Genomic DNA, 13,107 nt, shown 5'->3' with positions numbered 1-13,107 from the left:
CAAGGGAAACTGATCTGCCAGTACTGATTTGAGGCTCTCACATCAGGGTGAAAGGCCCCAGCCACCTAAACACAATAAAAGCAAAAATCTTAGGCCAGGGGTTCTTAACCTGAGGCCTATGGACAGAATTCTGTGTCCCTAAACTTGGATGGTAAAAAATTTCTATCTTCATTTTCACTAACTTCTAAAACTGAAAATTTGCATTTCCTTTAAACATGAACGTAGGTGGTAAACCATGTTAGTTCTGGCAGTACCTATGGCTTTAGCAATAGAAATCATATGTATTAGCACATTTCACTTGCTGCAGATCTTATATTTGTGCTAATTACTATTTCAAAATTACGCTGTTCAATCCACCACTAGATCCAGCTGTGTAACAAGTTATTAAAGCACAAATATTAAATCATAAATTTTTGAAAAAAAGGTAACGTTTCATTGTAATTACTTCACGTATTGAAAAACACGTTTCTGAGGAGGGGCTCACAGGATTCACCAGGCTGCTGAATGAGTCCAAGGTGCCAAAAAAGGTTAAGAACCCCTCATGCCAAGTTTGAGAGAGTAAATTCCAAATTCTACAACCCAGACTCAAATGGTTACTAGCCAAGGGACCACAGACATAGTTTAAATTTTGTCTGCTTGCCTGCTCCGTGATATAAACACCGAAATCACAAAGCCATTTTAAGGCTGAGCAAGGTAACGTAAAGGAAAAGTGGCTTATTAATGGAAAGCACAGCAATGTAAAAGATTATTTGCTACAAGATGACATTCAGCAATAGGGTGATAGAAGATGGTGTTATCTCAAAGCCACAGGGCAGCTCCCATCAAATAATGTGGCACAATGGCAAAGTGCTGTCCTAAAACTGGGTAAGGAGCTTGAGCCAGTGCCCAATGAATGAACTGCTTCCTTCACGGAGAAAGCCTTGTCAGGAACAAAAAAGTTCAGAAGTGTTTTTTTCTTTTTTTAAAGGTGCTTAGAAAACAATGTAAGGACTTCACTTTTCGGCAGCGCTGCTCTAGAGCATCAAATACAGGCCAGTGGTATAATCACTCCTATATCTTCGCCCAGTCCCATGAGTCATGGGAACAGAATGAAACTTAACCTTTATCGAGACAAATGCAAACCCTAATATCAGCAATAACTAACAAAAAGGAGGAGAGGGCTAGTCATCTGCACAGAAAACAGTAGCACATTTTTATTATGGTATCAGCATTGTTCCAGCCCAGCCTTCCTTCAGCCCAGTCACATCACCATTAACCACTTTTTAAAAATATTCAATCACATTTTCAGGTTTTTTAATAAACCCATTTTTTGGTATCTGCTGATGAGCTGCATAGAATTTAAACTACAGCCATGTTTGTCTTGTCTTTTAAAAAGGGGTTACATGATACTACAGCATATCCTATTTTAGATTATAAAGGAGACATAACACTACTGCTGTTAACAGGGTGCAGCCAAAGCCCCCCAAAGAGGGATCTGTAATGGAGTACAGGACTTGGAGTGTTGAAGAAAAATATAGGATATTCTTCCAAGCACCCCACAAGGCAGGCTGCCATGGGGAGGGGGGAAGATAAGGAGCAGGGCCATTGAGTTACTTTGCATGTCAATAACAGGCCAGCTTCCTAATGGACACGGAACAGAACGAGTCATTTTGCATGTCAATACAGCAGGATAGCTTCATACCTCATATGCAAAGGGTTATTTTGCATATCAACAAGGCTCACCAGGAAGGTTTGTGTAACAACCCAGGATGTAATTAGGAGGCAGCTCCCCTAGTTACAGCATCTGCTGTGGGGGTCAGAAATGGGGTTATGGGGGAAGATTTGCATCAGGATTTAAATTCAGGGGCAGCAGCCTGCTAGAGGCTTCTGACCACGTGGTTTAGGAAGCAGGAACACAAGATGCAGCAGCCATGCAGAGCAGCTCCCCAGTTACAGCGCTTGTGCATGAGCTCGGGCGTGGTCTGCTCCGCATCATGGGGTAACAATGTGAAGACCACATGGGAAGGGGAGAAAGGACTCTTGCTAGTGGGCCATGAGAAGGTGCCACGTGGATTTGGATAAAGAATTGGATATCCCAGCAATACAGCGGATGGTGCTGGGCACCGCGAGGGGCCTGCCTAGTCGAGGTCTGGACTTCTTCTGAAGGACTGGCCTGACTGGGCAAAGTGGGGAAAGGGAGGGCTGTGTGCGCTGGTAGGTGTTTAAAAGGAATTTTGAGATTTAACGGTGACATTTTGCCATTACTCACAACCTGCATAACTTTTGAATAAATACTTCCTTTTCACCAAACTCTGCCATTGAGAGCCATAATTTCTAAGGGCGGTGGGCAAAAAAAACTAGAACAGAGGGGCTCCGGGGAAGGGGATGCATTGTTTTGGTAACAGCCATTAAAGGGAAATAACAGTGCTTAGATCTTATCACATTTCCTTTAAAATGCAGCAAAAGTAGAATATGTTTTTCATTATCAGAATTCAGAATTTGCACGCTTTTCTTTTTACAACAATTACAAGAAATGTTCAGAAATAATCAGGCATCATCCTTTCTCCAATACAAAGGAATAGGGAGGGTCAGCATTTACCATTATCACCCAAATTAAAGACATTTCCATTCCATTCTTCCTCCCACGCTACATTCCTTCCTCTCCCCAGAAAGCATCCTTCCATGGTCTGGTGCAACTCGACCCACCTCATTTCTAACTCAGCTCTTGCTAGGACCTGTATACCACCAGAATCGTCACTAGATTTAGCTTGGCCTCAAGCTAGTCTTCAGGCATAAAGCCGTGCCCGCATATTAGTAAACACTATATCCAGACACCAGATATACTTTATTTCTTCTCTAAAATGGAAAACATCCAATTCTATTAACCCAAAACAGTGTCCCAACAGTACTAGTACCGTTATTTTTTTTAAATCTTATAGAGCCGCCTTTGTAAAGCATTATAGAAGCGTTTGGGGTGTGGTTAGGATTCTTAATGTCTTCCAATGCCATTGCTAACTTCTATGCACAAGAAAAAAATTTGCTGAAAGACAATCTAGTTCCAACACGATTTCAACTCCTTTTATTATGTTATTGCTTCTTCTTCCACACCAATCTAATAAAAAAAAGACAAAAACTAAGCATACACTCATTTTTAACGATTGTCTGCTAGATACCATGAACCTATCTTGGGAGGAAGAATGTTCTGGGTTGCCACTAATTCTATCTCAAAGAGACACTGAATATTTCATTTTTAATGCTTTGCTTACTGCAAATTCACCGTAAATGAACTCTTTCCATTGGTAAAGCATAAATCTTTTATAAAAACAAAGAGAATAACCCAGTGATGTCTAGCAATGCACATCAATATAGCCTCACTTTTGATGTGGGTTGTTTTCCACAAATACACTACACCAAGCTGGTAGTGTGAGCACTTCCTTAGGTCTAAGTTTCAGTTGCTCTTGTTGCAGGCCTCTCTACAAACTATCATCTATTTGTGCATTCAAATATCTTCTAAGCTTCACAGCAGAGATCCAAAATGATCTTTATTTTCACACCTAATACACCAGTAAGAGGGGGAACAGAAATAAGCTTTTGACTTTCAACTTTACAGTAAGGCCAAATCTTTTCCTCTCCTCAGGTCACTTTTATAATGAAGAATGGGTGAATGTAATAGGTTGTGTGTATCATTTACCACAATGGTAAATGGAAGTCATTACTACTGTTCAAAAAAGGCCCTAAGGCCATCCTATTGTAAAAAGATAAATGGTACCAAGTGATAGAAGAGAACTAAAAAAAGACAAGGAGACACCTTTGTACTGTGTGGTCAGAAGAGAGAAAGGGGAGACCTAACTGAAATAAAAGAACAGACACATGAAATTTCTCACTTGTAATTTTAATCAAAGCATTCCTAATTATTTTTTTAACTTTCATGTAAGCACCGAATTTTAACCATCTAAGTCAATGAATTTTTTGGGAAAGAAACACCTCGAGAACTCCCCTCCAGAACAAAACAATGATGTTCATCCTTCCAAACAACCAAATTCCAAGTCTACCAAAATAAAAACAAGAACAGCCCACAAGGGGGAGGAGGGAAGTAACAAAAATCACATTCTAGGGGTTCAGTGCATTTAGCAGCCTTTGCTATGCTATCTAATCATCCTTCAGCTGACTTTCAAAAAATAACACCCTAGTTGATCAAAATATACATTTTCCATTTGCTTTTTTAAATTAAAAATAATAATTAAAAAAGAAAACTTGGGAGGAATTCCCAATCAATTGCCTGACTTGTTTCGATGTCATGTACAGCATATGATGGTCAGGAAGGCTATTTGTAAGCACACATGGTTAGGGGTACTGATCTTCAAGGGTTAGCTTTCTTCCAAACAGTGTAAAATACCCACCTGGACACGGAGTCAAGGAATAAGAGCAGATAATTCAAAGAAGAACAGGTATCACTTAAAATGTGTTTGCTGGCCTACAAACTGGAGGACTGATGCAAGTTTCATAGCTTAGTCGATTTTCAACCTTTTTCATCTCATGGCACACATAAATTACTAAAATTGTGCACTGCGCCCAAAATACATGTATTTATGGCTGATCTGACAAAAATACATATAATTTTGATTCATTCACACCAAACAGCTATTGTGTTGGTTGTTGTCATTTTTTCATTTGGCCATGTAAGGGAAAAGAGGTCAGGGCCCCTAACTAGTCAGGTATTGCCCGTTTTAAAAATCCTTGCAGCACACCCGTTGAAAACCGCTGGCTTAGAGCATTGTGGCAGTGAGAATGAAGGGCTCTTAAATAAACCGCTTTGCAGCCTGGACACTGACCGCCTGTGACACTGGAGTGCAGGGAGCGAGCACAGAAAGGGCTAAAGGCATGCACACACTCTCTCAGGTAACGGTGCTGCTTTCAAGATCTCTAGGGTGTTTTAGCCAATTCATATAAGAAAGAGTAAGAGGGAGAGGCCAAACACAAGAGGGAGGTGAGAAACACGGCAAGGGGAGTGTGGGAGGAAAAGGCAGCGAAGAAGGGTGGAAGGAGGGAGAAGAGCTGAAGGAAAGTCAGAAGGCCAAAGCCCTTTTCCCAAATGTTATCAACTCATTTCTGAAGTCTTTTCACAGGTAAGCGCAGAGCTGACTGTCATGATTGCTCTGGAGAGGAACCCTGATGAAGGTGGATGGCTGGCAGGGGGAGGTGTCTGAGCTCTGCCACGTGCCAAGGAAGAACATGGCCGCCAGGAAAGCCCAGAACACTCAACTCACCCTGGGGCAGGCCCTGGGGTTGGCATTGGGGTAACTGCCACAGCTCTGCAGGCCAGGGCCTCACTGCACGCCAGCAGCCATCACAGGAAACTGCTACCTCCAGAAAGGAAGCTTTTGTTTGCAGAATACAGTCAGACTTTTAGAAGGAGGAAGCGCATGATAGATTTCTAATGCCAATGCTCTCATTCCTGTTTTTCCCCGGGTTCTTTTCTTCTGTCTCTGAGTTAACTTTAAGTAGCACCACTGGAGGCCAACAACATTAATTTTGAGATCCCCATCATTCTTTTTAGCTCTCGATTTCTACTGCAAATCAGAACCACGTGAAGTGTAGAAACTAATATTAAAGTAAGATAATCTTAATATAAAAGTAGAACGTGCAGGCCTTCAGTCTTTCTGCCTGCTACAGCTGGGGCGGTGCCTTAGCCTAGCCTAGGGCTTCTGAAGCTTTATTATGCACATCAATCTGCAGGAGGGTGGCCAAAGGCAGGTCACCAGTGCCGCCTCCAGCTTTTCCCATTGAGCAGCAGAGAGGGCACGTGTCTAACTAGTTCCCAGATGCCGCTGCAGGTCTGGGGAATGCCTGTGACAACCAGAGGTGCCCGGACATTAAAATCACCCAGGAAGCTGCAGCAGGACCACTCCCCAGAATCTGAGGGCGGGATCCAGGGTTCAGTCAGTATTGTTTTAAAACTCTCAGCGGATTCCAATGTGCAGCCAAGTTTGAAAACCTGAGTCTTATATGATATACTATAGAGCTAACTCTGTTTTTTTTTGTTTTTGTTTTTTTAAATGTTAAACTGGCCTGGGATTTACTTGGCCGTTCTGATCTGGCAACACAATGATATGGTCAAAGGATACAATTCCAAGTATGAAGGGACACAGACGATCTCCTTTGAGAATTCCACAGGACAATACAGGTGCCCGAGCTGTTCTTCATAGAGGGACAGAGCTTCTGTCAAATTGACACAGTTCCCCTAAATCAAAGAGAGAAAAGCAAACAATAGGATACTTGAATGCACTGAGGGTCCCACTCATTTGAAGGTCACTAATAAATGAGAACAATTTTAGCTTTAGATAAAAGTTCACCTTTGAAAATGAGATAAGGTTTCTGTACTTTCACAAATTACACTGAGTTCTATTTATAGATCCATTAGCTCATTATCCTTCTACCTCATTTACCAAGCCATTTCAAATGATTAGAGTATGAAGCAATGGAAAACAGTGAGACCAATTTCTCATTAGTGACACAGCCATTGTATCAACACCATGCAATTAGCAAAGATTCATACACATAAGCCATTCAAAATAAGCTTCCCAGTAGTCACCACTGCATTAAAAATAATGTATCAAAGAGAGATAATTGTCTCAATTTCCAGAATGGCTTAAACTATGGCCCTCATGAAAAGTCTAAAATACTGGGCACAGAACTATATTCACACCCCTCATACTTTCCCCCAAATCTGATTCAAAGCATAAGAAAACAGAAGTCTACTGAGGTTATATAGACTAAAGATACTGCCCAGTTCCACTCCTTATCAAGTATTTTCTCTTGACTTCATTGTTCTAACTTTTGTCCCTTTTTCTGCCACCACTGACCTGCTTCCCCAGCGATCAGGGTGGTCAATGAGATATAGTAGACATCTGTGGGGGGAGGGGAGTGGATACGGAGGAAGGCTTTTATTCTGGTCAACCAAGGAAAAACAGCAACCCACCCCTTCAACTTTCTTCTAGCCTATAACCTAGATGGTAACATGGAGCTGCAGCAGCCACTTTGTGTCAACGAGGAAAAAAGGCAAAGAGACTAAGAGATGCTGGCCAAGAGTCACAGTAAAGCGGCTGAATGGATACCACATACCACTTCAGCCTGGTTCTACAGCTCTGCTTCTCAATTTTTTTTTTTTAATCACAAGTTGCCAATGGCACCTTTTCTTTTCAACATCCTGCTCTGTAGCTTCCTTGCTTCTTTTTGCCCAGATGCCAAAGAGGCGGGCACTGGCACACGGTTTGTGAAGACTGGAGAATATCTTGAGGTTCTCTTCCTCTGCCATGACCTAGGCTTCCTTCTTGTAAACATTCCACATGGGCATGACTGGTCCTGGCAGCTGGGTGGCCAACTTGGGTTCTTCAACAGAACTGTCTCCCTTCTTGGGGGTTGAGGGTTGCCTGGAGGAGAGGTTGAGCTTGGAGCAGTACTCCTTCAGCCACTGCAGGCTGGCCTGGATGGGTCTGTTCCACCTCCCTCCAAGCTGAAGGGGTACATTTTTTTCTGGATGCCAGCCATCCTTAACTTCTCCAAGCTGAAGCCCCCGCCGGCTCGCACTTTGGTGTGGTACCTCTCCTCACCGTGGGGCATCTCCCTGTGGGTCAGAGGGGTCCAGAAGCGGGGTATGCTCTGGCTGGCCACTTATCTTCCGAGCAGGCTGGTTAAACCACGTGCCACTGTGCTGCTGCCAGTCTTGTGGAATTGGGACTCCAGGATCATGCCATTTCAGCAGCACACTATGGCTGCTGCCTGCGAGCCTTCTCTGAAGGAGAACCACATTGGAAAGCAGTGGTTCTCAATCTTTAACGTACATATGAACCACAGGTGATCGTGCTAAGATTCCAATTTTCACTCAGTAAACTGGGGGTAGGGGCTATCATTTGAGCACAATTTCCTCCCAAGAGCTTTCATAACGGATTTAGGAAACAAGATGGGCATTTGATGCCACTATTTTCTTTTAACCGCTGAAGTTCTTAACAGAGGACTAATGCATATATGTGCTGATTCTATTCCTTTCTAAGAACTTCACTATCAATTTGCCTCAAAATAGCCAAGTACAACATAAGATGAAAATTATTCACAAATAAATGCAGCCTGTAATGTAATCATTTTCGAGGATGGTATTTCAAAACCAACCAGCCAGCCACGGGCAAGCAGGTAGACAGAACTATTCTGAGAACTGGACTTGGCGGTTTTAACTTAGCACATGTGCTCAGCATGACGTCGTCCTTCAGTGCCAGCCAGTTTAGTAACCCATCATCTAGGGTCCTACAGTGGGAGCTGGCCAAAGTACCCTTGGCCAGCATATAATTTGGTTTCAACATCAAGTTCACCATGAGAGCATATAAACACCATACGTGTAATTTAAGACTCACAAATAGAAAACACTGCCTGGTTGTTTTTAGAGCACATCACCACTAGGGAAGCTGTAGACCGGAAATGCCACCAAGGTGCACAGCACATGGTTTCCCTTGCCATCCTAAAATTGACACCACTCTCTTGATAGAGGGTATAAGGGAGGACCTCCTTACAGACAATGTGGTAAGGAAACAGGATACTTTCAATTTGTTCTTCCCCAACGCTGTCAAAAAGCAGTTTAAAAAAAGAAAAAAAAAAAACCTCACCACAGAGACCTACCAAAAAAAGTAATGCATTCCACTTTCCTGTGTATCTAAATAACTATGTTTTTCCCCCCTTAAGACAGACACCGAAAAAGAACAAAAATGGCAGAGAATTAAGCATTTATTAAGAATGAGAGAAAAGGAATAATGGGGCAAGGAGGAGAGCACTCCAAGATGGTAAATCCCAATTCAGTAAGCTTCAGTTCTAGAAAGGTCTCCTTGTCCCATGTTAGGTCTGAGTAAGTGACACTTGGTTTTATACTTTAAATTTCCGTATTGTTTCTATCTTTCAAACTTAACAGTTATCATATATTGCTTTTATAATGTAAAAAGTAGGTCCAAAAGAATAGATTCTTAAGGACACCATTTTTATCGAGTTCAAAAGCAAGCAAGCAAAACAAAGTAATATAATGACTTGGTCTGTCACAGATGTGAAACATCTATAAATAGCACAGGAATAAAAAACAACAACACTAAAGGTAGGTTACTTTCCAAAGGTAGGCAGATGTGCCAATGGTACTGGTGATGCCCAGTTCTCAAGTTAAGGGGAGTCAGAGGTTTGCTAGTATTTTGCATGATAATTTACATAAATGTCACATACATTATCCAAGAGCCCAGTTTTAATGGGGAGTCAGAAGAGAAAGGACATCAAGACCTGGGACCTGCCTCCTAGTGTTTTGAAAGTAATTCTTCCCCTGATCTAGATTCAAATTCCCCCACGCACAAGAGCTCAGTCCCACGCGCTCCATGATGCTTTCCCCAGCTTTGTGGCACAAGGACAAGGTGGTCTTCAAGCAGCCACAGTGACATTATAAAGTTGCTACTGGGATACAAGCAACTTTAAGCAGAAACTTTTGTCAATCACCAAGTAATAGGCCACACAGCACTTTCAGTCCATCTTTAACCTTACTCCGGTTCTAAGCGACACACTTGGGGAAGGGAGGTGGGTGTAAAATCAAGGGTGTCTTCTGAGCATTTATAAAAATACAGTGCTGTGGCAACCCCATCAGTGCATCCAGAATCAAAGCACTCTGCGCTGCTGATTGGACCACTGCTTCTGCAAAGGCCTATGCCTCCTTAGTCTGTATGAATGTTCCGTGTGAGCCTGAATATGACAAAATGAGATTGCCTGGGTCTCCAACTGTAATGAACGCAAGGACAAGAAACACGCACAACATATCTTTTGGACAATTCTTGGAAACTAGCATAGCCCTGGGCATAGAATGTGTTTTACGGTAAAAGTCAGTTGGCCAAGTCAAGTTATCAAAGCCTGGATCATTAATAATGAGCGGGCTGTGGTGATCTGTTAAGAAAAAGTGTTTTTATTAATCCACTACATTGAGATAGCAGTTCCCTAAGAAGGCAGTCTATCAGGTAAATATTCTCAACAAAAGAAAAGTCACAATTTCGTCCTAGCTTCACTTGTGAGAATTCCCCAACGCATGGATTTGGGTTGCTTTTACAAGAATAAGCTGACTTTGAGCAGGTTTCACTGTAGATTTCCTACAAATGGAAAAACAAAAATCACAATCTGTGTCTCCATCTCGTGGTAGCAGCTCATACTACAGCCAAAGCCCAAGGCTGGTAAATCTGGAAGGGCAACGTAACAGGGCACAACAGAACTGATTATTTCCAATAGATGACCAATCGGCTATTTACAAACTTACTGCTTCAGAGAGCATAATCCAATTATGCTGTTCTCTGCCTTCAAATTTCAAAACAGAAAACGTTTATTGAGAGTTTGGGGAAAAACAGTTAAGTAGACTACCTGTGTAAAGTATTTCCCATCCTGTTTCAGTACTTTCATGGAGAGGTCAAGAATCAGTCTGAGGAACTCCCATGTGGAATCTGGATTTTTAAAAAAATTAAGTTTTATAAATATAGGTCTGCATGCATCAGAAACAATAGCTGAAGTCAAACACATTAATAGTCAACAATATAAAAAAAGAGCCATGACTTCAAGACCCAATATTTGAGAACTTATTAATAAATGATAACGTATTGGCATTTATGAATACATAAGTCGGGTGTCTGACACACATGCGCACATATACAAGCAAGGTCAAAAGCAAATGTGCATGGCCCTGACTGGTGTGGCTCAGTAGACTGGGCGTCATCCTGCAAACTGAAAGGTTGCCAGTTTGATTCCTGGTCAGGGCACATGCCTGGGTTACGGGCCAGGTCCCCGGCTGAGGGCACGCAAGAGGCAACCAACTGAGGTTTCTCTCATGGATGGTTCTCTCCCACTCTTCCTCCTTTCCCCTCTCTCTAAAAATAAATAAATAAAACCTTTTTAAAAACTTAGGAGAAAAAAATAGGAAATGTGCATGCACTTAGCACTGCTCTCATAAGGCCAATAAAGATTCAGCACAAAGGCAGAGGTTGAAATCTGCAAGATGACAACTTTAAGTAAGGGGAAACCAGCAACACCCCAAGAGAGAAACCGCAAGGGCCATTGGGTAGGACTCAGTGTGCAAACCCAGCAGGAACACAAGGTTATACAAAAATCATTAACACGGAAACCCCAACCCAGCAGTGATTTTGAGGGTCTGGTTTGAGCAGGGAACCATCTCTGGTGTTGCTCAGGCAGGTCACCAGTTTGTTCCATTACAGGTTAAAAATCACATAGGGCAAATAAATTACCAAACAAGCTAATGTCTTAATGATGTGATTATGACTCATTTTACTTCATGTTTGTTTCAAGAGACTGAGTTAATTTGATCACTTAGGGGCAGGACAGGATTTGACCAAAGCCAAATATAACCATTTTTTCACCATGCACCTTAGTTTACCTTTAGAAAATAAAGGAACTTAACTAGGTAAGCTTAAGTAGGTAATCTCTAAGATCCTTTTATTCTCACATGGTGCCCAGAAAAACATTTCCATGAACATTATTATGGTTAAAAACAAAACAAAACAAAACAAAACAAAATCTACCTTCTTCCGGAGATGTAGAGATTGGAACGGCTGTCAAATCATTAATCACATAATCAAACTCTCTCCCTTCTTTGGCGTACCTCTTCAGTACTGGAATACAGTCCTCTACTAGAACCTTCCAGAAAGAACAGGAATAGATGTGGGTGAGCCAACACTTGTGGAGGAAGGGTGAAACGCAAGCTGGGGCTGATCCCCTCGGCACCTACAGCACGAACGGAAAGGACTTCCCCCCATGCCTGTAAGAGCTAAAATTCGGTGCTTACTACGTGTTTCATGTGCCTTCTCATTTAGTGTAAATGGTTCTCCAGGGACTATTATTATCTCTGTTTTACAAATGGAGAGAACAAACTTGTGAGCTTACAAAGTTTGCCCAAAGGTACCCAATAAGAGAGCTAAGAAGTGCACCTAGAGTTATTATCTGAAAGCCAGGCTCATGCGCTTACCCCTAATCTATGCTGCCTCTCCTACTATCTGCATTTTCTTCTACTTTTAGTTTTTCTTTTACACGACATACTGAATAACTTTGTTGTCTATTGACGTATTTTTGCATCTTACTCCAAACTCTTAATGTATGGTTTTTCAATCGCATCTAACACTTTCGAGTACTGCTGGTAATAAAGCCATACAATACATACTAGCTCCCAAGACAGAATTATTAACGAGGGGACTACAACAGTTAAGAGCTGGGATTCTCATACACACCCTTTACAGTAAATTCAGGAACTAAGTTTGGGGTCTGCCTTGTGTTCGCAGTACTGAAGCCTGTATGCTGGGGACCCATCTGGTTCTAGGTGACAACCTGAACCAGACAGGAGTTATCCTCTTTGTCTTTTATTTTTCTAGTTACAAAATACATATTTGTGTAAAAAAATCACATACAGTAAATCAGAAATCAAACTTTGCCACAGTTCCCTAAAATAATCCATTCCACATTTTTTCTGTTAATGTTCTTACCCATATCCTCCAAGTCACATATTTTTAAAGTAACTGAATGTTAGTGTCCTACTGTTTTATAATGGCCTTCACTTAAAACACCATTCAAGTGCAACCGTGCAGACACAGAAGACACGCCCAGCTGCCTGCAATCTATTTATCAACCCCATTAGATATGCTCAGATTCCCCATCCCCTTGCTCACACAGTGTCTTAGAAACATTCACCTGCAAATAAACACAAGGGCTTGTTCTTTTGTAAAACTAGCATCACAGCCCTTGTTCTGAACTTGGAAATATTTATCTAGCACTATTCCAGATAATGATGTTTGTAAAAACTGTATCGTTCCACTAAGAAGGTTCTATACTTATGACCTTCAAGCCTTGGCCTCCACAAACACAGCCATAATAAACCTTGTAGAGATGTCTTTCTGTCTGTGGACCGGATGCACAAACATTGGATTGCAAGAAAAAGGCACATTTATTATATATTTAATTTATTTTATTTTTTATGGCAATTCACACTCCAACCAGCAATGCATGCAAACAACTGTTTCCTTTCATCCTTCCCAGCACTGGATATTATCTCTCTCCTATTTTTGTCAAATC

The 13,107-nt window shown here is 41.7% G+C and overlaps 1 protein-coding gene across 1 annotated transcript in view; it reads right to left on the bottom strand.

Moving 5' to 3' along the window:
* Positions 1-3,855: 3,855 nt before the first annotated feature.
* Positions 3,856-13,107, bottom strand: part of SMS (spermine synthase) — a 43,237-nt gene continuing 33,985 nt past the window's right edge. Inside the window, exons 8-11 of the mRNA XM_054581142.1 lie at positions 11,568-11,682; positions 10,399-10,478; positions 6,105-6,220; positions 3,856-4,379 (exon numbers count right to left, since the gene is read on the bottom strand). Of these exons, the coding sequence (XP_054437117.1) occupies positions 4,340-4,379; positions 6,105-6,220; positions 10,399-10,478; positions 11,568-11,682 (351 nt within the window). The 3' untranslated portion in view covers positions 3,856-4,339. The remainder of the gene's footprint in view (positions 4,380-6,104; positions 6,221-10,398; positions 10,479-11,567; positions 11,683-13,107) is intronic.

This window comes from Pteronotus mesoamericanus, unplaced genomic scaffold (assembly GCF_021234165.1).
Source record: "Pteronotus mesoamericanus isolate MK-2021 breed Mesoamerican mustached bat unplaced genomic scaffold, CSHL_Meso_final contig_65, whole genome shotgun sequence".
In the NCBI taxonomy this organism is placed as follows: domain Eukaryota; kingdom Metazoa; phylum Chordata; class Mammalia; order Chiroptera; family Mormoopidae; genus Pteronotus; species Pteronotus mesoamericanus.
This window is presented reverse-complemented; position numbering and strand designations above follow the sequence as displayed.